The sequence below is a fragment of the Mytilus edulis genome, chromosome 3, assembly GCF_963676685.1.
Source record: "Mytilus edulis chromosome 3, xbMytEdul2.2, whole genome shotgun sequence".
Classification (NCBI taxonomy): domain Eukaryota; kingdom Metazoa; phylum Mollusca; class Bivalvia; order Mytilida; family Mytilidae; genus Mytilus; species Mytilus edulis.
In genome coordinates, this window is record NC_092346.1 from 8,574,390 (window position 1) to 8,601,925 (window position 27,536).

General features: G+C 31.3%; 1 protein-coding gene across 1 annotated transcript in view; it reads right to left on the bottom strand.

The window, feature by feature from the left end:
* LOC139515718 (uncharacterized) overlaps window positions 1–27,536 on the bottom strand; it is a 63,772-nt gene that overhangs the window by 33,783 nt on the left and 2,453 nt on the right. The window contains exons 2-9 of the mRNA XM_071305382.1: window positions 26,741–26,778; window positions 26,176–26,216; window positions 22,592–22,687; window positions 21,379–21,503; window positions 12,088–12,177; window positions 9,969–10,083; window positions 9,541–9,594; window positions 8,759–8,820 (exon numbers count right to left, since the gene is read on the bottom strand). Coding sequence (XP_071161483.1) covers window positions 8,759–8,820; window positions 9,541–9,594; window positions 9,969–10,083; window positions 12,088–12,177; window positions 21,379–21,503; window positions 22,592–22,687; window positions 26,176–26,216; window positions 26,741–26,778 — 621 coding nt within the window. The remainder of the gene's footprint in view (window positions 1–8,758; window positions 8,821–9,540; window positions 9,595–9,968; window positions 10,084–12,087; window positions 12,178–21,378; window positions 21,504–22,591; window positions 22,688–26,175; window positions 26,217–26,740; window positions 26,779–27,536) is intronic.

A 27,536-nucleotide genomic window follows, 5' to 3' on the forward strand; every position in this document is an offset into this window, starting at 1 on the left:
AAGTTGAATGACATATTAAAAGTTCACACTTGTGATACTTCAAAAAAAATTGGTCGAATTCTTTAGTAAATGTTGTCAAAGATATTATCAGACGACAGGGTTTTCCCATTAAAGTATTCTCTCATGAATGATAAAACTTTTCCTGAAAGCATATACATGTATATAAAACATGTCAGAATGATGGATATTTGAAAAATATTTTCAAAATGGAACAAAAAGTGATAAATATAGATCTTCTATTTTTAGGATCAACAACTTTATATATGACACCAAAAAATAAAGACCCATGACTTTTTATATTACCTTAGCCGTATTTGGCACAACTTTTTGGAATTTTAGATCCTCAATGCTTTTCAACTTTGTACTTGTTTGGCTTTATAAATATTTTGATATGAGCGTCACTGATGAGTCTTATGTAGAATAAACGCGCGTCTGGCGTACTTAATTATAATCCTGGTACCTTTGATAACTATTTACACCACTGGGTCGATGCCACTGCTGATGGACGTTTCGTCCCCGAGGGTATCACAAGCCCAGTAGTCAACACTTCTGTGTTAACATGAATATCAATAATGTGGTCATTTTTATGAATTTCCTGTTAAAAAAAACTTTGAATTTTTCGAAAAACCAAGGATTTTCTAATCCCAAGCATAGATTACCTTAGCCGTATTTGGCACAACTTTTTGGAATTTTAGATCCTCAATGCTCTTCAACTTTGTACTTGTTCGGCTTTATAAATATTTTGATATGAGCGTCACTGATGAGTCTTATGTAGATGAAACGCGCGTCTGGCGTACTAAATTATTATCCTGGTAACTTTGATAACTATTTTTGGCAGAGAATCTTTTCAGTCAGATATTTAGCTTTGAAAAATTCAATAAAGGTAGAATTTCATTGGTTTCTATAAAAATTAAAGAAGTTACCAAAATCTCACAGTTGACATTTCACAAATGCATATTAAACAACACGTATAACATGTATAAGGGAAGGTGGAATAACGTATCCAGAAATGATAGGTTGTGTAATTTTTGTGAATAAAAAAGTCACTAAAATACTGAACACTAAGGAAAATTCAAAAATGGAAGTCACTAAAACCAAGTAAATTATAATCCTGGTACTTTTCATAGATATTTACACCACTGGGTCGATGCCACTGCTGGTGGACGTTTCGTCCCCAAGGGTATCACCAGCCCAGTAGTCAGCACTTCGATGTTGACATGAATATCAATTATATGGTCATTTTTATAAATTTTCTGATTACAAAACTTTGAACTTTTCGAAAAACTAAAGATTTTCTTGTCCCAAGAATAGATTACCTTAGCCGTATTTGGCACAACTTTTTGGAATCTTGGATCCTCAATGCTCTTCAACTTTGTCCTTGTTTGGCTTTATAACTATTTTGATATTTGTTATTTGTTGAAATTGTTATTTCATATATATATATATTCTGTAACTATGCAGTTATAATGAGAAATAAAATTCAAATTTACTATACAACAAAATGAACATATCAAGAACAAACCACTTCATTCAGTTCTCTAAAATATGTAGTGAAGGCATCAATCTATAATCATTTACAAATAAAACTTAAAAACTTAAAATAACATTTGATAATCATAATGGATTGATAAATTGCTGTGTAACGACACTTTCAAAACCATTGTGATATTTGGATAGTGGTCAGTTTTTATTGGTGAATAAAGCTTGGTGTGCAGAAATACCACCAAATTTCAGTAGTATAACTGACAATCAAGGTCAATTAAGATTGGAGTCCAGTGCACCTGCAATAAGCGGGATTCGACTCCCAACCTAAGTGTTGACAGGCTAGTGATACAGTAGTGAGACTACTTAGATCACTCTTCCACAGATGACCCCTTTATTCATTGAAGGTGATTAACTATTTATAAAGCAATTATATGAATAATTCAATCACACAGATCAGTAGACTATTGTTGAATGCCATAAAACATCGACTGCAGCACAATTAGTTTATCATTCTCTCAGGAGAAACATTATCTCAGATACGAGTCTCAAGAGCAATATTTATAAAAAAAAATTATGTAATAAATACAAATGAAGATACAAAAACCAATATGCAAGTCTCAAACCCAATTAAATATAAATAATTCAAAGGTTGCCAATAAATTTTGCATGTCTTTTGTTTTCATGGGTCTAAAAACTGTTAAGCAGCATCAGAGATATAATGAACATACTTTGATCACTATTACAGTTAATGAGTTCACACTATACACAAAAGGTAATGCCCATATAAGGTTATGTAGAGAAGTTTCTTTCACACCTTCAATAAAAAGTATTGATCATTTACAGCTTCTTCTAATTACAACAGCAATGGCCATGATTAATTATACATGTATATTTTCATTCATTCTTATAGTTTACAAATTTAGATAATTTTTGTTACATACTAAGAATAATAGTTGAATGTTTTAGTCATTCTAAGGATTTGTATAGTAAGATACTGTAAATATGAAATAATCGGATGTATTTATTATTATGATTATTGCAATTTTTAAAGAATAGAAAAAAAATCAAAATTAATTATTGTGATTTCTAGAAACTCTACATACAAATATATATATATATCAGATTCTAAAACACTAGAAACTCTACATACAAATATATATATATATCAGATTCAAAAACACTAGAAACTCTACATACAAATATATATATATATCAGATTCAAAAACACTAGAAACTCTACATACAAATATATATATATATATCAGATTCTAAAACACTAGAAACTCTACATACAAATATATATATATATATCAGATTTTAAAACACTAGAAACTCTACATACAAATATATATATATGTATCAGATTCTAAAACACTAGAAACTCTACATACAAATATATATATGTATCAGATTCTAAAAACACGAACTGTTATCATTGCAATACCCACTCAGCCATGTTATTCGCATTAATAAAAAAAATCTAACAATAAATTCTGAACTTACAGTTTACAAATCATGTTTTTTTCTTATAATAAATAAAGTAGATGTTGTATAATTGCTAATAAGACAGCTATTTACCAAAGATGATAAGACTCAAAAGTAAACAATTCGGGTCAGTATTAAACCTTAAACAATGAGCAAAACTTTTACAACTTCCAAAGATGAGAAGAAACCTGAATTGTATATAGAAATTAAGCTAAAGGTATTATCACTATTACAGAATCTGCCACGTTTGATCTGATATTATGCAAGACTTGGAACTATATATTGACATCATACAAAAAACACTTATACATTTTCTCTCATGACGTCAACATTGTACGGGAATGTCTTTTAATGTCCTTATAATTCTTTAAAATTGGAGATAGGAAATATATGTTTTCACACTCGTTACCTCTATTACACGTCAAATTGTATATTTATGTCATTGAATAGGCCTGGCGCATGAATATATTTGTTTGTAAATGCAAAAATATGTACTCAATGAAATGTGCTATCTGATAAAAAAAAAACTGCAAAAACTCTTATTATCATTCAAACGAATGTTTTGGTGTATTATTCTATTTAACGATGAAAGTGCAATAAAAAAAATTTGGTAACGTCGGTATTATTATTGCCGTCGGCTTGTTTACATTGGTAACAAAAAGAAGTTCAGTCAATCGTCTATCGAAAAATAACCAACGTCAAGATCAACTACAAGAAGTTCTCTCGACCAATCATATCAACATATTCCCTAATATGCAAATCATATAAGAATTATTATGAATTATTTATTTTCTTGACCATGATTGAATAAATGTTTTCATTGAAGATATTTATATAAATCTTGACATGACCCAGTAATGACTTTCAGATGTGTCAGATGTACCTATAAGGAATGACAAAACAAATGAACATGTGACCATAAGAAACTTAAACAATTCATATTGACACTTATATAAACAAAGGCTGTTTGTTCGGCAGAAATATTTTTTCAACACAATTTTATAACAGCATCTTCCTATACGTGTATTGCCATCTTGTATTTAGTGTTGTTGCTCAAATCTTTAATGCTTTTATAAATATTTTCCTTATCTGGACAGTAGTGCCTACTCAAGATGATCTCGCACATATTAAATTTGCTGGTGGGTCCTTTTCATAGACATATATATTACACCCATTATGTGACCTTCAACTTTGACCCATTTGGTCATGACCCAGTATTGAGCAAAGTGTCTGTTGTGTCTATGAAGGATGGCAGACAAATGAACATGTGATCATAAGACCATGTGATACTATGACTACTTACTATGAGTAATAAAAGACAGTACAGTAGGCCTATGGCCATGTACAAATTATGAGTTTGTCTATCATTTAAGGAAATAAAAGTTTTTCCCGGTAAATCTTTGTTAATGAGAAAATGTCAACGACTGAATGTGATTGATTTACAAATGTTATTAGGTCTTACAGTGCAATTTAGATCCGTAACAGTAAAACCTCAAAAGTGAAATATGTGTTTATTCCTCCACCAATAAAAAAACTGGCTGCCCTGATAAAGCAGAGTCCTGAAAGTTGCATTAAACCCCAACAAAAGACAAGGAAAGTTGTGAATACATCAAACAAACCATCTATCACCGACACCAAATCCTCCTAATCACCAAAAAATTATAAGATATGATATAAGACCACAACTGACACTACTCACAACTTTATGCAGGCTATAATTCCTTACAAACTATGAATATAAATGAGCTCTGACCTTAAAACTTCCTTCTGAGCTTTATATATAACTTATTTAAACACATTTGGAAAAAAGTGACAATGATGTATTTCCATTTTGATTTTTAACACTATAGCCTTCATATCTTAACTCAGATATGTCAAATTATTGTGAAACTGCCTATTCTAGAGGTGGCGTGAATCATATGTGGATACTTAAAAATTCCAAAGATCTTTTAGAGTACATACAATCTAACTCTCTTTCATCTTGTAACAGTATTAAAACATTTGACTTTTCTACTCTTAATACAAGTATTCCACACTCCAAACTAAAAGACAAATTGAAAGAGTTGGTATTACTTTGCTTCATAAAAAAGAATGGCCAACGTAGATACAAGTATCTTGTCTTAGGGAGGGATAAATCATACTTTGTAAAGAATCACTCTGATTCAAACAAAAAATTCTCTGAAACCGATATTATCAAGATGCTTGATTTCTTGATTGACAACATATTTGTAACGTTCGGAGGACGTGTTTTTCAACAGACTGTCGGCATCCCAATGGGAACAAACTGTGCCCCTCTACTTGCCGACTTGTTTCTTTATTATTATGAGGCTGACTTCATGCAGGAACTTCTTAGGAAGAAAGATAAGAAGTTAGCAATATCCTTTAACTCCACTTTCCGCTATATAGATGACGTTCTTTCACTAAACAATTCAAAATTTGGTGACTATGTGGAACGCATCTATCCCATCGAATTGGAGATAAAGGATACTACAGATACAGTTAAGTCGGCTTCATATCTTGACTTACATCTAGAAATTGACAATGAGGGTCGATTGAAAACTAAACTTTACGACAAAAGAGATGATTTCAGCTTTCCAATTGTGAACTTTCCATTTCTAAGTAGCAACATTCCAGCAGCACCTGCATACGGGGTATATATCTCCCAATTGATACGATATTCCCGTGCTTGCATTTCCTATCATGATTTTCTTGATAGAGGGTTACTGCTCACAAGGAAGCTATTAAACCAAGAGTTCCAAATGGTGAAGTTGAAATCATCCCTTCGTAAATTTTACGGACGCCATCACGAGTTGGTTGACCGTTATGAAATAACCGTTTCACAAATGATATCGGATATGTTCCTTACGTCGTAACTACAATCCCCTTCCCTTTCATGAATGTGACCTACCGAATTAGACTATTTACCGGATTTGTAATCACATAAACAACACGACGGGTGCCACATGTGGAGCAGGATCTGCTTACCCTTCCGGAGCACCTGAGATCACCCCTAGTTTTTGGTGGGGTTCGTGTTGTTTATTCTTTAGTTTTCTATGTTGTGTCATGTATACTATTGTTTTTCTGTTTGTCTTTTTCATTTTTAGCCATGGCGTTGTCAGTTTGTTTTAGATTTATGAGTTTGACTGTCCCTTTGGTATCTTTCGTCCCTCTTTTATCTCTTCTGATAAATTTGAAATATTTATATCATTTGTATATGATTCATAATTGTACAAAAAATTACAATTAAGGAAAAATTTGAATACTCAATTTAAATATTTAATGTGCATGAAGCACAAGGATTTTGTCTCTGAAAAAAAACAACACCTTTATATCTTATATATGTAGTTAGATATATAATTTTTTCTGTGACAAATGTCTCTGGGATGAATTGGAATTTATGTTGTTTTTTTCACATGTATTTGAAAGCACATTTTCTTATAATATATCAGCATGTGTAAGAAAAGGAATTTCAAATGCATTTCTACACATGTTACAAATCAACATTTCGTTACAATGATTAAAAGTAATAATATTAAAGCATCATATATATTATGATACTAAAGACATTTATGAGTTTAAAAATAAAATTTTCCAAAAAATAACCGTGACTGTCTTTTGAAAAATTTGTTATATAGATATGAAAAACAAAGTAAGTTTTATATTGCAACTAATTTATAACCACTGTGAATATAAGATTTGAGGAAAACACATCATTTAATAGTGAGAAAACGCTTAGAGTCAGACACATATAAAACACTCAGGAATAGAAAGTACCATGTATCAACGCAATATTTTGTATTCTCATGCTCAGATCAAACCATAACAAAATGCATATCTCTTTTTTTTTTTAATATCTATCAGTCATGCATAAAGTCTGAGGCTGAGATTAAAAATATCACAGACTCATACTCAGGGGTTGAAAATTAATTGATTCAGAAATGTTCTAGAAAATGACACCATAATGGATAAATGCATCTTGGATAGATAATATGTCCATCCCACAAGTCAAGTTCTATATCTAAAAGGCCCATTAGAAATTCATAAAGGTCAGAATCTGTGATGTCCTGTATTTTCATCTAATGATTTTTTTTTACAAATAAATACAACTGGTAACCCTGAATTAACATATGATAATTTGATATGATTAAGTGAAAATAAGCTGTAAATCTCCAGTAAATGTGATAACACATAACACACAGAAAAATTGGTGAGGATTTCATGTTATACATTCAATAATTACCTTAATAGGTGTTTGAATGCTTTACAAGTTACAAATGCCAAAGAGATCATTAATGAGATTGGAATCATAAATAGTTCAACTACCTCTTTTTTTTCTATTTTAAGAACTGTCCATATTTGCTAACACACCAGTTCAAGGGCGTACTATTTTTCATTTGAAAATTAGAAGTCTCCCACTTTTGGCATGTCATATGTGAGGTAGATCAAAATATCCCTTTAAAAAAATAAATCACTTTATTTTAATCCCCTTTTATCTTTTAAATTATATATGTAATATTTTCTGCCATTGATTAATTCACCATTTTGTAAATTTAATGCTTATTTGCATATTTAAAGTCATTTTAAGGTTATCAAGATGGGTGTTCTAACTTATTCACAAAATCCATGTATAGATAATTAATAAAATATTATCTGTTTGTGCGGAAATCTTAAAATACTTCAAATCTTAGTACTGAATTTTTATTGAAAGAACAGCATGGGATTATATTGTATTATACTTAAATTAGTTGCAACTGAAGTAAACAAATTACATCTTAACATTTCAGTATTCAGATCTTCTTTTTTCAAATCTAAAAGCAATATTAATATTAGTGATTTATTACAGTTTCCTGTTGTTTATAAAAAATGCCCATGATACCAATTGGGGAATAGATTAAAATTCAGTGAAAAAACAAGAAATCATACAACTGTTTTTTCTTCATACTTTTTATTTGAGGAAATCTCTTTTAACAATAAAAAAAAAATCTTCAGCCATGACTTGGACATCCCTTCTTTTTGATTGCTTGAAACTTTCTGAATATACATTGAATATTCATTACGATACATGTATATGCTATCTTAGTTCACACATATTTACAATTAATGTAAATTAATATAACATACATGACAGACTTGGGGGTCAATTACATTGGAATGTAATTAATTAAATTACACATTACATTGCAAAAATGGTCAATTACACTAATTACACAGTTTTTGAAATGTAATTAATTAAATTACAATTACTTAACTAAAGTTATTAATTAAATTACACATTACATCCCAACATAATATTTGTTAACCAATATTTTACATTTACATTGACACATTCCCCATTTTCATTCTCAACTTTATCTAAAAAGCTACCACTTTTTGATTTTATTGGATTTATCCATTAATTACCTGTATTGACTTGTGTTAAAATGGTGACCAGTTTGTATATAATTTGAAAGTTTGCTTCAACATCACACAGTACAATCCATTTACAACTATTTTGTGTTTTAAAATAATAAACAAAGAGGAATAACTCTGATATTTTCAGACAATAAGATCACTTTATCATGGTACTGCAATGGAAAAAGGAGATATTGGCTTATTCAAATAACCACTGGAAATTCTACAAACAACTAACATATGAGGGTCTCGATGGGGTTTTCAGAATAATGAATAATTGCCTTAAAAAAAGAATAGAAAATAATAGTGTGCAAACAATGCAGTTGGTTAACAACTTTGAAAACAGCATTCATACGAAAAAATAACATATTTTTTGTTAAATGAAAACAGAACTTACCTGAGGGTCAGCCAGATATACTTGTACTTTGGGGTTCTTCTCTTTTAAGTAAGTGCCAACACCTAAAAGATAAATAAAATGCCTTAAGTATTAGTATTAGTATTAGTATTAGTATTAGTATTATTATTAGTATTAGTATTATTAGTATTAAGTGCCTTTCATTTCATTGTTTTGAACCATCAGTTCAAATAGTTTTTAATTAACAGAACTGCATTGGAATTATTTTCTATGGCTGCCATTTTGTATGACAAATTGATAGAATTTCTAATTTGATAAAACAAATATACACATGTGGAGCAAGCAAGTCTAAAAAAGACCTTTACGAGCTTGTAGAGATGAATCATAAATAGCTTGCACAAATGAACAAATGTTAAGATTTTTTTTCTAGTCTTCAAGTCTGTTAACAAGTTCAAGTGGATTGATTTACAAAGCAATATCTGTAGTATCACAACATAGAGAAATAACCAAATAGATATAGCAATAAAAATTATATCAATGAAAAAGTATCAAATAAAGAAACACAGGAATATCATTTTTTTCCTTTATATTTTATTTAGATGTTAATATGTTATGTTTTTTTTAAAATTTAGCAATATTTTAGTAAGGTTGTGATCCACCATTACTGATATTACAATTAACAGACATTGTCAACAATAAACTGACATTTTCAAACATTGTCAAACATTAACAGACATTGTCAAACATTAACAGAGACATTGTCAAACATTAACAGACATTGTCAAACATTAACAGACATTAACAACAACAAGTTAATAGCTTACCTCCCAAAGTTCCCCCAGTTCCTGTACCAAACACAACAGCATTCACTTTACCACCTGAAAAAAATATATTTCATCTTAAGTATGAAGATATGTCATGTTAATCAGGGGGATTAAGCATTTAAGATGCTTTGTCAGATGGAAAGGATAAAAACTACCTGTCATACCTGTTTTTATTTTAATTTTGGTTTCTTTATCTTTCATAGGAAAAAACAAACAAAAATGAATCTGAAAAAAACTAAGAATAACAGAAAACAGTCATGTCCTACTCATAGTACCCGGTATCACAAATTCATGTTAGCTGAAAAAAAGAAATGACGGACAAAACTCTAAAATAAGACTTATATTTTTGGCAGAGTTAAAAAAAGAAGCAAACCAACAAACAATTTGTAAATTCTTATTCCATTCCCAATTTTATCTATCCAACCTACCTGTTTCTTGCCAGATTTCAGGACCAGTCGTTTCTATATGAGCCCGTTTATTAGCTGTATTATCAAACTGATTGGTCCAAACAGCATTCTCTATACTCTCTGCAAATCTTTTAGCCTTTCAAGACAATAAAAAAAATCTAAAAGCCTTTTATTGGAGACCATTTAAGGCGAAGTTAAATAAACACTCTTGAAAAAAGAAAGTAAAAACTTTTACATTTTCAAGATTTTAAAATTGACAGTTAGTAACTGAAAGATAAAAAAATACTTTATTACAAGGAATAAAAAAATATAAAATACAATGACCATACAAACTAAAAATCAGTAAATAGTTATCAAAGGTACCAAGATAATAATTTAGTACGCCAGACGCGCGTTTTGTCTACATAAGACTCATCAGTGACCCTCATATCAATATATTTATATTATAAAGCCAAACAAGTACAGAGTTGAAGAGCATTGAGGATCCAAAATTCCAAAAAGTTGTGCCAAATACGTCTAAGGTAATCTATGCCTGGGATAAGAAAATCCTTATTTTTTCGAAAGATTCAGTTTTGTAAACAGAAAATTCATACAAATGACCACATTATTGATATTCATGTCAACACCGAAACAGCTTTCTAAAGTAATTTAAACTATGTTTAAAAAATAGAAATCATTCCAAAGTGAACTGTCAAATGACTGTTGTATCAGGATGTACAATGAATACTGTAAATTCAGAAATTATAGCCAGCATTTAATATGATAATCCAATATTTGAGATAAAGTTACATAAAAATATATGTATCAGATATCAGAATGGTCTTTCAAAAATCAGGAAAATTTCTTGGTCATTGAGATTGAAAATGAGAAAATCTGTCTCGTTTTCAGAACCAAATATTACTTTTGTTTGTAAAAAACAAAAGTTAGTTCTATATGGTTTGTTAGTGCCATTTTGTTGATGTATTTTTGATATGTACCCCACAGTCCCACACATCCCTTTCATCATAAACAAATGTGTATTTTGAACTTCTTCACTCCTCAAGAACAGAAAAGATTTTATGTTATAAAAAATAAAATTAACGGTACCAATTTTCTTGCATCAGATGCGCATTTCGACAATACATGTCTTTTCAGTGATGCTTATGGCCAAAATATTTGAAATCCAAAGCTTATATAAAAGATGAAAAGCTATAATCCAAAAGGTCCAAAAAGTATAGCCAAATCCGTGAAAGGAATCAGAGCTTTGCATGAGGGAGATACATTCCTTAATTTATAATAATTTCTATCATTTTGTAACAGCAAATTTTAATAACACAAAAAATCCGTATTTTCAAGCCAGTACCGAAGTACTGGCTACTGGGCTGGTGATACCCTCTGGCACTAATAGTCCACCAGCAGAGGCATCGACCCAGTGGTTGTAATAAAATTAACGGTACCAATTTTCTTGCACCAGATGCGCATTTCGACAATACATGTCTCTTCAGTGATGCTCGTGGCCAAAAAATTTGAAATCCAAAGCTTATATAAAAGATGAAGAGCTATAATCCAAAAGGTCCAAAAAGTATAGCCAAATCTGTGAAAGGAATTAGAGCTTTGCATGAGGGAGATACATTCCTTAATTTATAATAATAACAGTGTTCTCAATGTCTTGCAAAGGGGTCATAACTGCAACTAAAATCAATTCAAAAATAGGCCTCTTTTTAAAACCACATATTCAGAAAAAAAAAATGATAAACCTATTATTAGACTAAGCGAGAAACTGAATCACAATAAAATTGCTTTGATAATTATCATAATTATGATTGATCTACCTTAATAAGGCAAAGACCATCACAAGATAAGTGATAATAAACTCTTCACAGAAACATCCCACATTTAAAAAGTAGTTTGTTTTTATGAAAATGAAATTGTCTGTGACCTCTACAGAAAATATAACCATGTGCCCCGCCACTTCCCACCATACAGTATAGTTTGTATTGATTGAAAAATTATTTGTCTTCAGAAAAAATAACCATGTGCCCCCTCCCCCACAAAAGATGACCAGACTAACAGGAGTGTTTTTGTAAAGATATTTTTAAACAAGGGAGATAATTCAAGATCACTAAACTTGATAAAATCATTTTTTATATAAAATGCCTACCTGATGATTGTAATTGTCTGGGTCTGTCCATGGCACAACTGGAACAGGTCGCACATCTGCTCCAAGCAGTTTTAACATTTCTATTTTCTCCTACAAAAAAAATAAAATATTTAAAACTGCGTTCTGTATAGTAAGCTGCAAAAGCTGGAGAAAGACAAAGTATGAAGCAATTCAAAAGCTAGAAAATGCTGGCTTAATTAAGACTAAAACACGAAACAAAGGAAAAACTGTTGGAGAGGAATATAATTAAGATTTTCAATAGGCAGCTTTTTTTCGTTTTGCTTCATTTGTTGCTAAAAAAACTAAAAAATGAAGTAGTATATACCGGTATATATATATATATATATATCTAGACCAAGGGCAAAAAATTATCATAAGCAAATAAAGAATAGGAAAGGTTTAAAATAAGAAGATGTGGCATGCATGCAAATGAGAAAACTATCCAATGAAGCAAATTTAAGCAAATTTAATACAGTACAGCCTTCAACAATAAGCAAAACACTGAACACAGCAAAAAATACACAACCACTTAAGCACAGGCTTTTGACAATCACATATAGAAATGATGGACCAAACATAAAGAAAAAATTTGTAAGGGTTCCAAGGAACCCAGTGTCTCCTCTACTTTTGTTGTTAATGGCAGGATCAAGAGAAATGAGGAAAAATATAATAAAAATATTTCTTTCGATACTATCTTTTGATTGTAAGAAGCTTATGTCAAATAAGAAAACAAAAACAGGATTACAGTAAGTGAATGTGTAGTGCCATTGTCTCAAAGTTCTAATTGTAACTAGAGATGGCTAATGGAAAAATATGATATTGGTAAAATGAAAAAACCTTAATGATAATCTAAGCTCCATAAAATGGAAATTGTAATAGGAGATAGGTGTTGGAAAATAAATCTTCCAATGAAAATATGACATCTGTAAAAAGACACCAAGTTAATCTAAAACTCCATGAAATGATAAAATACTTATAGTTTTTATAATGAGGATAATCTTATTTGTAAGATTACATGTTGAAATATAATACAGTAATATATTATATGTCTCTGATTGTAACACCAATCTCAAGCGTTAATTGGAAATATTTTATTTGATATCACTCCTTTTTTAATTGAAAATTCTGTTTCATCTATATTAAGTAGGGATGGCAACGAGAACTCGAGTACTGGGGTACTTGCTCAGAGGGCCGAGTACTCGAGTACAGTTTTAGTACTCGGATACTCGTTTGCTTTTTATACATCTTGACATTTCCACTCATTTTAGTTCTGTTGAAACCCCTTCGTAATACTCAATAAAATCAATTAACAACATAAATATGTTTATCCTGAGGATACTATCTGTTATAGTAGTGCCAGCAACATCCATTCCTTTCGAGGGAATATTTTCATGTTTACTCCTTGTAACAAAAACAAAGAGAGTTAAACAGTCTTTCATCTGAAATTGTTGACCAGATCATATTTTAAAACAAACACAAAATCAAAGTAACCTGCGGTGAACCCTACACAATTGATTAGAGACATTTTTAATTGTGTTTGTACACGGATCAACACTTTCATGGATTAATAATTAACTCATCACAAGCCTTAAAAACTTACCTTTGTTTGTTTATCAAGACTTCTGATTGGTATGAGATGTATATTTTAATTAATTTAATTACTCTTTTTTTAAAGCTTAACTATAACTGTTTAATTTACAATTTAGAGATATGCAAAAGTATGAGAGCGACATTCAACCACAAAAGTTGAAAATAAACTAACAACGTCATGGCTAAAGAAAAAAGAAAATCAGACAAACGATAGTAAAAAAAAAAAACCCAGAAAAGTAAGACTGAGCAACACGAATAAGCAGAAGTAATTTGAAGTCCAATATCATAATTGTTGTTGACAAATTAATGCCTTTTAATGGACGTGTTATAAAAAATACCAACTCCTCAGGAACAGATGCTACATATATTGTCTACTTTGTTATAAGACTTTCTACACTGGGAAAAAGTTGTGTATATAGAAATAAGAAGATGTGGTATGGGTGCCAATGATGCAACTCTCAACAAAAGACCATATGACCCATTTTTGTATGCAACCAGATTCCACGTACTATGATTTGGTGGTATTACAACTAAATTAAAAATCTTTAAGTTTAACTCACCAGGGTATCTAATCGATTATGTTTCAAATTCAATGTAAGCATATAACCACTAAAGAAAAACAAGGAGATACGATTTCAAATTGGACAACTTTTCACCATAGTCCAAATGGTTAACATTTTCCCTTTTTGCACATATCTTTAAATGAAGTTTCCAAAGATCCACCAAGGTCAAGGCCGTACTAGGCATCTTATTTTAGTGAGGCAAAATAACTGAGCCAATTTCTTTTGGAGGGTATGAAATGAATGGTGCAAAATTCTGCATTCTAGGCATTTTTAGAGAGTTTGATAATGTTTTGAATTTGGACACTTTTTATATAAATTTTTCATATTTTAATCTTTTACTAACACCAAATTTTTAACAATTTTATTTAAATTTATATGCAAGATAATCATCCAAATATCACTGATTTGAGTCTGCTGCCAGAAAATAGAACAAACATCGATCCAGTAGAGTTTGCCAAATTTTTCTATTGCCGGTTCAGTCAAATCGTTTCAGAATCATAATTTGGTCTGCTGATATCCTTATCGCGATGAACATGGAGCATGGCAAGACCGCACAATCTCTCGCCACTCATGCATGCTCTTTTCCAAGTTTTCAGTCGTTTCAGGGCAGTCTGTGTTTCTAAAGGTAGCACATTATCATCAACACAATGATCAATTTCTTCTTCTAATTCCTTCTCCATCGGCAATTCGTTAGCAGCATCGGTAGTAACAGTTTTGTTTGCAAAAAAGAATTAAGCTTTCCTGTAAACACCATCTTACAGTCGCAGTTACAAAATATTAAACTCGCTTTTACGCTGACAAAGAGTAGACAAACTAAGGATAGAATGAGATAAGATACAGGTATATGATTCTATCTATAGAGTAGGTATATCTGATATGGGTACAGGAGAAATTGGAATGGAGTTTTTGAAGTTTACATTTAGGTCCGTAATTTCCAATTATTTCTGGAAATAGTTGGTGGTATTTTAGTTCCAGAATTTATAAATTTAGGGGTTAGGGGTTGGGGGTGTCCGATTCCGAAACCCCGAATATAAAGAAACGAAATTCCGTAGTCCCAAATAAGTAAAGATGAAATCCTGTGTTAAAGGTTTACCATTCCTCAATAATATCAAAGTGGAATATGGGATATTATTTCAATTTTTAAGGTTAAAGAAACATTGATAAAAACTAATCCATGCATGTTTCATATTATTTATATTTTTAATTTATTTATCTGTAAAGAGAAAGATTAAAGTTCGTGAAATGAATACGCAGACAGGACTGCCCCCTTGCGATGCCCAGTACTTGATTTGTCAAAAGTTGGTGAAACGGAGAAACGAATACGCAGACAGGACGGCCCCCTTCCGAAGACCAGTACTTGATTTGTCAGTCTACTTATCGTTTTTGGATTGTAATAATGAAGTTATATGCAATACTCAGACTCTGTTCACAAAAATAGTTTACTAGAATTATTATTCTTTACCTTCAGTGTCGCTTTTCCTTTTTCTGCAAGAGCCTGTTTTTAACTAGAGATCCATGATGATGATCGTTACTAGGTTAATGTAATTGAGAAACATCACCCGTTGAGATGCTGAGTTATATCCAGGAAGAATAGTTTAAAAGGAATGATGACAAGTTATAGAAATCAAGGTTGAGACAGAACAACAAATGACTGTTATATTCATATATATGTATAAAAAAAATAATCAGTGTCGAAATTTTAGTGAGGCAATTGCCTTACCTACCTCAAGGGTAGCTACGGCCTTGAAGGTGAACTTTTTCAAAGTCAGTGTAAAATAAGTTCTGCTGGATAGATTAGAATGATGGCAAATTATAGCTGTGCCCATGAGTGCATGATACGCCTGTGGCATTTTCAAAGAAAAAAGGTCAATAACTTCTCAATCTCATATCTAATATTAGTAAATATTGAAATGAAAGGGAGTTTACGTCTATAGATATAAACAATTCACCAAAGATTCATGAGAATTGCTGAAAGCATTTTTGAGTTATTGACAAAAAACTGGAAAATCCCCCCTTTTTTAATGAATTAAATACCGTAACTTAGAAACTAATATCTAAAATTTATAAAAATCAAAAGGGAGCATACATCAATAAATATGAACTATTCACCAAATTTCATGAGACCTTCTGAAAACATTTATGAGTTCTTGTACACAAACATGAAAATCCTCCCTTTTTAATGAATAAAACATAACTTGGGAACATAATATCTAAAATTTATAAAAATCGGAATAGAGCTCATGTCAAAAGATATAAACAATTCACCAAAGTTTCATGAGAATTGCTGAAAGCATTTTTGAATTATTGTCCAAAAACTGGAAAATCCCCTTTAAACTATAAAGTGACATACATAAAGAAAATGGATTTCACAACAACTGTTCCCACATTGTTCACAAAATCTACAAGCCAAACAAGATGAGAAATAAAAATCTCCTACAAAGTAACAAAAGTAAGAACATTGGTAGATGAGATTAAGCAATGATGTTTTAGACGACTAGGGTAGAAACAAAAGTAGATCACAGCTCGAACCACTAGGACAATGAAAACCTTGCTGATCGTGTATCCCTTGGAGAACAGGTGCAGTCAAGAATGTAGGAAAAAAAGGCACTGAAAAAAATTCACAGGAAAAAAGGTCACAGGAGAAAAAGTCACAATATATATTTTTGTATGAAACAGTCATGATCTGCACATACATGTATTAATAGGAGAAACATTAATAGATATTTTGTATGGAAATGGATTTTTTTTTAATTCATTTTATATGACTAGCTAGCTTTGGAAATTTAGATATAAATCACAAAACATTTAAATGAATCCTGTACATGCTGGTGTACTATTGATATCCTGTACATGCTGGTGTACTATTAATACACTGAACATGCTGGTGTACTATTGATACACTGTACATGCTGGTGTACTATTGATACACTGTACATGCTGGTGTACTATTAATACACTGTACATGCTGGTGTACTATTGATATCCTGTACATGCTGGTATACTATTGATATCCTGTACATGCTGATGTACTATTAATATCCTGTACATTCTGGTGTACTATTGATACACTGTACATGCTGGTGTACTATTGATACACAGTACATGCTGGTGTACTTTGATACACTGTACATGCTGGTGTACTATTGATATCCTGTACATGCTGGTGTACTATTGATACCCTGTACATGCTTGTGTACTATTGATACACTGTACATGCTGGTGTACTATTGATATCCTGTACATGCTGGTATACTATTGATACACTGTACATGCTGGTGTACTATTGATATCCTGTATATGCTGGTGTACTATTGATACACTGTACATGCTGGTGTACTATTGATATCCTGTACATGCTGGTGTACTATTGATACACTGTACATGCTGGTGTACTATTGATATCCTGTACATGCTGGTGTACTATTGATACCCTGTACATGCTGGTGTACTATTGATATCCTGTACATTCTGATGCACTATGGATAAACTGTACATGCTGCTGTACTATCAATACACTGTACATGCTGGTGTACTATTGATACACAGTACATGCTGGTGTACTATTGATATCCTGTACATGCTGGTGTTCTTTTGATACACTGTACATGCTGATGTACTATTGATATCATGTACATGCTGGTGTACTATTGATACCCTATACATGCTGGTGTACTGTTGATATCCTGTACATGCTGGTGTACTATGGATACACTGTACATGCTGGTGTATTATCGATACACTGTACATGCTGGTGTACTATTGATACACAGTGCATGCTGGTGTACTATTGATATCCTGTACATACTGGTGTACTATTGATACACTGTACATGCTGGTGTACTATTGATATCCTGTACATGCTGGTGTACTATTGATATCCTGTACATGCTGGTGTACTATTGATATCCTGTACATGCTGGTGTACTATTGATACACAGTACATGCTGGTGTACTATTGATATCCTGTACATGCTGGTGTTCTTTTGATACACTGTACATGCTGATGTACTATTGATATCATGTACATGCTGGTGTACTATTGATACCCTATACATGCTGGTGTACTATTGATATCCTGTACATGCTGGTGTACTATGGATACACTTTACATGCTGGTGTATTATCGATACACTGTACATGCTGGTGTACTATTGATACACAGTGCATGCTGGTGTACTATTGATACACAGTGCATGCTGGTGTACTATTGATATCCTGTACATACTGGTGTACTATTGATACACTGTACATGCTGGTGTACTATTGATATCCTGTACATGCTGGTGTACTATTGATATCCTGTACATGCTGGTATACTATTGATACACTGTACATGCTGGTGTGCTATTGATATCCTGTACATGCTGGTGTACTATTGATATCCTGTACATACTGGTGTACTATTGATACAATGTACATGCTGGTGTACTATTGATACACTGTACATGCTGGTGTACTATTGATATCCTGTACATGCTGGTGTACTATTGATACACTGTACATGCTGGTGTGCTATTGATATCCTGTACATGCTGGTGTACTATTGATACACTGTACATACTGGTGTACTATTGATACACTGTACATGCTGGTGTACTATTGATACACTGTACATGCTGGTGTACTATTGATATCCTGTACATGCTGGTATACTATTGATACATTGTACATGCTGGTGGGCTATTGATATCCTGTACATGCTGGTGTACTATTGATACACTGTACATGCTGGTGTACTATTTATACACTGTACATGCTGGTGTACAATTGATACACTGTACATGCTGGTGTACTATTGATATCCTGTACATGCTGGTGTACTATTGATACACTGTACATGCTGGTGTACTATCAATACACTGTACATGCTGGTGTACTATTGATATCCTGTACATCCTGGTGTATTATTGATATCCTGTACATGCTGGTGTACTATTGATACACTGTACATGCTGGTGTACTATTGATATACTGTTCATGCTGGCAACCTATTGATATCCTGTACATGCTGGTGTACTATTGACATCTTGTACATGCTGGTTTACTATTGATACAAGTTTTCGAGGATTTGTTGTAATTAATTTTGTTTTATATCTCTGATGAAAGAGATATGAGTTAAACAGCAACAATTTCCTTCAATTTGAATTCAAGTTAGAAGTTCAGTATATGACTTGACCACATGTTATTTTGATTTTTGAAGATAAGTATCCTTCAATTTAGTGTTCAACAAACAACTCATTGCCATTAAATATAGCTTAGTATTTATAGGAACTGAACATTGATATTAATGTGTGAATTCTTGTGCCCCCCCCCCCCCCCCCACCACCACCACCACCATCTGTTAGTTTATATATCATTCCTTTATGGTTTTTAAAAATAAAAAATTTACCACTAAGATAAGTAATCTATTACAAGGGTATTATGACTATTTCATATTTTTCTATGCATTCAATTTTATTTATTTTTTTAATCATTTATTGCAAACATGTACAAAGTGACAAGTGACAAGGGAGATTAGATCAAGTTTGAAGTACCTTTTGACCAATTTTGGATCAATTGGATAACTGTAAAGTAAGTAACAATGTGAGGTCAACATCTAATAACAAAGGTCAACCAAGGTTAACAAAGATTCTAAATGTAACAATAGCATTGCTGCTTCCTCCATGTATAATTGTGTAATTATCACTTTTAAATTTGTCACTTTGTTCAAATTCTAGCATCATTACACATACATAAAATGATGAGATAATTCACAATCTGATAATATTTTTATCTTAAAATGTCTGCTTTGGTAATAAAATATATTCAAGGACAAATATCAAAGGTAGTATACAAATTATTGTCTGAAAAAAGAGGTAATTTTTCAAATATTACATATTATCTACAATTATGGAATACAAATTATCGGTTCGTTTTGTTGCTCTTAACATTATAATAACAGAACTGCAATTGACCATAATTGACCGACTCTTTACATCATTATCATCCTTAGTACTTTACACTTCTAATGAACATTGTTAAATCTGAATTACAGGATTTTAACATGTATTATTCAGTTATTTTAGGGAGGTTTAATATAAATATATTATGTCTATTTATTTGTCACTGTTTAATATAGAAATATGGAGAGGTGGTGTGATTGGCAATGCAACAACTCATCTACAACAGTTCAAATTACGTGGAAGTAATTATAGGTCACTGTACAGTACAGCTTTGTATAACCTTGTACACCCTTAACTTTTTTTTCGTGAAAAGTGTCGCTGTTTAAGTTTATTAATTCAAAAAAAGTACAAAGAAATTCTCTGACTTGATAACGGTTTCCTGCAATTGGATTTTATAATATAATTTAAAATATACATTAATCATCTCTTTTACATTAAAAGAAATGAGTTTTTGTGGATAAATGGTTTACCCCTTGTTTCACTTTCATTGTTGACATTCTTTTCCTTTCAATAACTGAACATGCCTTCTTCATGGGTAACCAATCTCTAGCTAGTGGGTTAAATTGAAGGTCACTTTCATACAGATTTAATGGGGTTGAATTATTCACTTGCAAATGAATAATTCATCAGCAAAGTTTTTTAGCTTATATTGACAAAATTGAATCATATCATGCTTTTGTTTATACCAAGTGAAAATTTCACATTTTAGCTAGCATATGAGTCAGAAGGTGTACTATAGATACCTACTTTTGATTGGTTGTTTAGCATGTAAATGACACATTTGTATCCAATTGCAAAGCATATATACCATATTTTAGTTTGCAAATCAAGAAATGTCAATACCTTATACTTACTTGTGATTGGTTGTTTGGCATGTAAATGAGACCAAATAAAAATATATGTGTGGTTCCAGTTACCCTACCATCCCTACTTTTTTGTCTCAAAAATAGCCTACCCGTAAGATTTTATTGTCATTTTTCATCAAGCACTGTTAAAGTCAGAATGTTGCTCCCATCAACTCAATGTAAAAAAAAAAACATAAAATAAAAAAAATCCCTACCTACCTACCCTAACTTATTTTCAGATGTAACTGGAACCACACATACTATTTTATTTGGCTTGACACATTTGTATTAAATTGCAAAGCACATTTGTACCATATTTTAGTTTGTGAGTCAAGAGGTGTCAATACCTACTTGTGACTGGTTGTTTGGCATGTAAATGACACATTTGTATCCCATGGCAAAACACATGTGTGCCAGACCTATTCCTGTATTGCCAGCTGTCCCTTCAACTACTGTACCACCAGGTTTTAACTGTCCTAAAATAATAACAAGTATATGTAGTACAAAAAAAAAGTAAAAACACAAAAATACTGAACTCTGAGGAAAATTCAAAAAGGAAAGACCCAAATCAAATGGCAAAATCAAAAGTTCAAATACATCAAACGAATGAATAACAACTGTCATATTCCTGATTTGGTACAAATGTATAATGTTATCGATTTATACATATTTACCAAATTTTACATATAATTGTTCACAAAATATATGAGAATTCTAACGATTAGCTTAAAAAGACTTGAATTCAAGGGAAAATTTCATGAATTAACTGATTTATCATTTTATGGCTGCTTAAAGAAAATCAACAAATGCATATCCCTAACAATAACAAGTGATACAATCAAACAGTAATTAGTACTTAAAGGAGCTACCATTTGAATTTATGGGGGGTGAGGGGTGAGGTAGGATAAAAAAAATTGTTCTGCCTTTTTTTTGGTTGTAGTTTCTGTCCTGCCTTTTTATTTTTCACTCTATTTGGTCCTTATAATAGTAGATATAAGAAGATACGGGTATGAGGGCCAATGAGACAACTTTCCATTCAAGTCACAATTTGTAAAAGTATACCATTATAGGTCAAAATACTGTCTTTTTTATTTGTTTATCCTTATTTTACATAAATAGTCATCCTGCCTTTTTTTTTTGCCAAGTTGCTCATCCTGCTTTTTTTTTACTCAAAACTCCTGTCATGCCTTTTTTTCAAATTTCATCCTAGCCCCACCCCACCCCCATTGAAATCAAATGGTAGCTTTATAAGAACAACATGCTTCATCAGATTTTTGATATTCTGAATCCAATCTTTGCTTTAACTTATAAACACTGTATTTAAATTGAGAAAAAAATTTATGAAATTCTACAGCAGCAACTATCAGCTCTCTAGACTCTACAAATGTGTCAGTCAGTGCAAAACTAAAATACAGCTGACGCAAGCAAATATTCAAATACAATTCAAACAGTGCTTTAAACTGGACCCCTGCTGTTGTTTCATCTAATCTACACAAACTTTGTGTCTAAGTATCAATCAGCGGGTGGCCAGTTAAACAGTGCTTTATTTGTTGAAGATTTTTACCTTTTTCCTGTGCATCTTTAATTAAAAACAATGCTGCTCTATCCTTCACAGATCCTCCACCATTACAAAACTCAGCTTTAGCTAAAATTTCACAACCTACAAGTACAAAAAACTGTAATAAATTAAGATATAAGAAGATGTGGTATGCATGCCAATGAGACATACAAACCATAGTTAGTTAAAAGTGAACCATAATAGATCAAAGTATGGCCTTCAAAACAAAGACTTAGCTCATATTGAACAGGAATCTATAAAGGAGCGAAGAAGAAATTGTCTACATAATTGCATGCAAATTTTTTGTAGAACCAAGTATCAAATATTCATTGAAATACACAATTTCTATGTTCAAACATTGCTTAACTATTTTTGTATTAGTCAAAACTTTTAACTATTAGTATACCTATACATGATAACAATAAAGTGTCTGCAATTTTATTAAACTTGGTCAACATGCTTTGACTGCCTGTCATCTGATCCTACATACAGAATTACAAACAAAAATTAAGTACTGAAGTACCAAGCTTGGTACATTAAATTTTAATTATACAATATGTTTAGGTCAGGGTGAGAGTTAAATATATAATTAGGTATAAAAATGTGTTGGCTAAGGTTGAATGTTATATAAATAGAGTGTTATGAAAACAATAATTTATTTGGAGCGGAAATTATTTTTTTCTTATTCTATCAATAGGATTCATACATTTGAAATCTGTCATAGGTCATTTGCACTTGCCTGTACATTTTCATAGGTCAATTGTGAATTGATACCATGAGAATTAGTGACATTGTCCATTCAAAATTAATGTTACAAACAATGTTTTATTAGAATGAGCTATTTCATGGGGGTCAATTTTTATTGGTTATTATAGGAAACAAATATATGAAGAAAATTGCCAACATGTATTTGGTTAAACAACTTCTGCAACAAAGTGCATACCTTACTGTCCAAAATACACTTGTGGACTCATTTTGCATGGTGTCAGTGCATGTCAACAAAAATGATACATGATTGATGTCTGTCTGGCACTGTCTAGTCTCATCAAAATTAGGCCTGTTTTTCAATTTCTGAAATTACTTGACCATGTTTTATTTTTTTATTTTTATTTTTTCATTTGAGGTAAGAAATTAATAAGTGTTAGGTTGATTTACCCTTTCATACATTATAAAAAGCTTTGTTTGTCTTGATGAAAAGTGTATAAAAAATAATAAATAAAATTTAAAAAAAAAATACTGCAAATTACAAGTGATATTATAAATACATTATACAGGTATAATTGTAGACTCAGGTCTTCATATAAAAAAAGAAGTTTGGTTTGATTGCCATTGAGGCAACTCTCCACAAGAGATCAAGATGACACATTAGGTCACTGTACGGCCTTCAACGTGTGCTATGTACTAGTAATTAGTTTTAAATTTCAGTTAATACCTGTAACTGTTAAAACACATGAAGACTACTATCATGACTATTATAATGTGGTAAACATTCGATCTGGAGTGAAATTAAAAACAACTAAATCTTAAATCACATTTCACACCATGTGAAATAATAAATGTAAATCCTTTTAACATGCAGTGATTACATGATATTTTTTAGAAAAAAAAAGATTATCATTAAAAAGTCTTTAGGTTCAAATTTCAGAATACTTTTGCTATCCTTGAGTGTTATGGATGAAAAGATTATTCATATCTATTTTCCACTTCAAAATGTATTCTGACAGAAGAAAATTCCATTCAAAATATTCTATTGATAGATTTTTCTTAGTTTAACACCCAGTGGCAAATACTTCATGTATATTCAGGTCTAAGAATGAAGTAGTTACTATATAAGATCTGTAGGACCTAGAAACTTGGACTACCACTGGAAAAGGGGAATATGTTTGAAAAATGTTTTTATTGGTCTTTAATCAAGGAAGGCACTTTTTAAAATTTGATGGATGGTGAAAAGATTGCTTGAACATTTAAATGAAATATCCAATTTTAAATGTATGCATGTAGGGGTCAAATAAAAAGTGCCTTTCTATGTTGTGATGTTATGCTATTGTTTCAGAAAATTGAGACGGTTTGGTACCATTAAAACGTTTAATCCCACTGCAAATGTTTGCACATGTCCTATTTGGAATCTGATGTACAATGGTTGTTGTCTGTTTATGTAGTTCATACATGTTTCTCGTTTCTCGTTTTTATATAGATTAGACCGTTGGTTTTCCCGTTTGAATGGTTTTACACTAGTACTTTTTAGGGCCCTTTATAGCTTGCTGTTCGGTGACCTTCTGCTGTTTTATTTTTTTTTATTTTTCTATGGTCGGGTTGTTGTCTCTTTGGCACATTCCCCATTTCCATTCTCAATTTTATTACTGGTCTAGGCCATCAACTTTTAAATTAATAGAATTATTGTCAGGTGAAAACACAAAACAGCTTTGTAACTTAGAAAAGTATATACATTTTTCTTTTAAATTAAGAAACAGTTTATTGTAATAAAGGATATTTTGTTTTGATGAAACTTCTGACGTCACCTATTGTTTATTATGTATATTGTTTATATTGTTTGTAATATGCCATATGTATACACTGTACATGTACTTTATTATACTGATGAGCCGTAAGGCTCAAAATTAATAAAGAATTTGAATTTGAATTTGAATTTGAACTTGAAAAATTGTAATCAATTACAGCTGATTAACGATTACAATTACAATTACCCCAAGTCTATATAAGATCGATCTGTAGGACATAGAAAATTGAACTGCCACTTAAAAAGGAGGGTATATGCTGGAACAATGATTTTATTGGTACAATATTTATAAAAATCTTTGGTTGTAAAGGGCATAAATTTTGACATGCAACAGGCAACCTTACCCATTTCTGACAATTTAAAAAAAAAATTATTATGTAAAAGTAAGATGTGGCATGATTGCCAATGAGACAGCTATCAACTAGAGATCAAAGGATGTAAACAACTGTTTGGCACTATAAGGCCTTCAATAATGAGCAAAACCCATACTGTAATGTAATTTTCAATAAGCCCTGGCGTCATATGACAAAGAACGTGAAATAATTTAAAAGAAAATCAACAGCCTGATTTATGCTAAAAACAACAATTGAAAAACAAATAAGTCCAACAGCAAGTAAAGACAACCTCTGAAAAAGAGGCTCCAAACCAGGAACAGGCACATAAAGAATGTGGCAGGTTAGACACGTTTGACATTGCTCAACCCTTCTATTTCCCTGGGACAGTGGTGTAACACTTCATAAGAACAAACCATAAAAATCTGTTGGGAAAAGCTTGATACCATATCAGCATAGTAAAAATCATGTAAAGATGTGCATTTAGCTAAGTTCTATGCATATTTCAGAGGTCTATAAAGTAATAAAAGTGTTAAATCTATTGAAAATTCTCCCTTTCTTAATTTTCATATACTAGTAGCATTTAAACCTAAAACTGCTAATATTACCCAAACCTTACCTAGACCCATATTCGATTCTTTCCTCAAAATGTACCCTAATTACCCTCTTATTTGGTTCTCCAAAGAAGGAAATGTCAGAATCAATATAAAATCCTGGGTAAAGTAAGTTGATAAATTTACCTGTTTCTTGGCTAACTTTGTTAAGTCGCACTAAGGGTGTCCTGTAAACAGAGAAGTTTGTAGATATACAAAGATAGTTTACAAATTTTATAGATTTAGTAGAGGTCCACGAGTTTATCATATATTCAGTTGAACATGGATCTCTATAATAATAATTTGTTGTAGTCTAGCAGAAATTCAATGAGTAAAACAAGTTATTTTTATAAACGGTCAAATTTTCAAAATAATTATATATGCCTATTCTCATTCTGAGTGAGTACTTCAGTATTGCCCAATTAACTGTATTTGACAATTATGCAATATACAATGTACCAGTATTCGTTCCCCCTGCAATTGAAAAATTACAATCAATGCAAATCTAATCAAATTTGAAAATAGAAAATAAAAATATTTAACTTGTCCATCGTACATGTTATAATAGAAAGTGCGTCTGCACCAAAGTTTATAAAATGATTAAAAAGAGAGTACACTTTTGAGAACACAATTTTTTAAGAGCACAGGACAGACAGACAGTAATGTCATGAACTCAAATAAGATTTAAGAGAAATTTTATTGAAAAACTTACCTTCCTACCATACCAACAAATCCATTTCTAATTGCTTCCTAAAAAATATTTGTATAAACATGAATTTAAAAATTAAACAAATCTTCTGTTAAACAGTATCCAACTATTATATATAATGCACAATATAAAACATTTAACAAATTTATGCTGTTTTAAATCTTTCCAAATTGCAAGTTAGAACATAATAACACAACAGTATAAAGAGAGATAACTCTGGTACCTATTTCTAAATTGAGTATTAGTTTTTTATTCAGGTCTGGGGCTGTCATGTCGGTAACTTCTAATAATCTTTTGCTTATTTATGTTGATCATTGCCATTTTGCTTAATGTAGTTTCTTCTGTTACCTATTCTAACATTGTTCTTGAACTGTAACTGAATTTTTACTCAGCGTATTGAAGTGTGTTTGTTTTATACTCAACATCGACTAGAGGTATAGGGGAGGAGGGGAGCTCTCACAAAACATGTTCAACAAGCCACATGTTTGTTCCTGTTTCAGGAACCTAAAGGCTTTGATAGTCTTGTGTGTTTTTTTTCAAATCTTGGTTCATTTGTATGTTTCTGAGTTTAGTGAGGTGTCAATTTTTCTTAGCTAGTTTAAATTATTTTTTAGTGGCTAAATAAAGACCACCTTGAGACTGTTTTCTGCTCTCTGGTTTGTTTGTTGTCCATTTATGACATTTCCAACTTCAATTATCTATTGTAGTTGTTAACAATTATATTATGAGTCATTTAAACAGTCTTTGCACCAGTCTGATAAAAATCAAAATTTCCAAGATCAATCAATCATCAACTTGA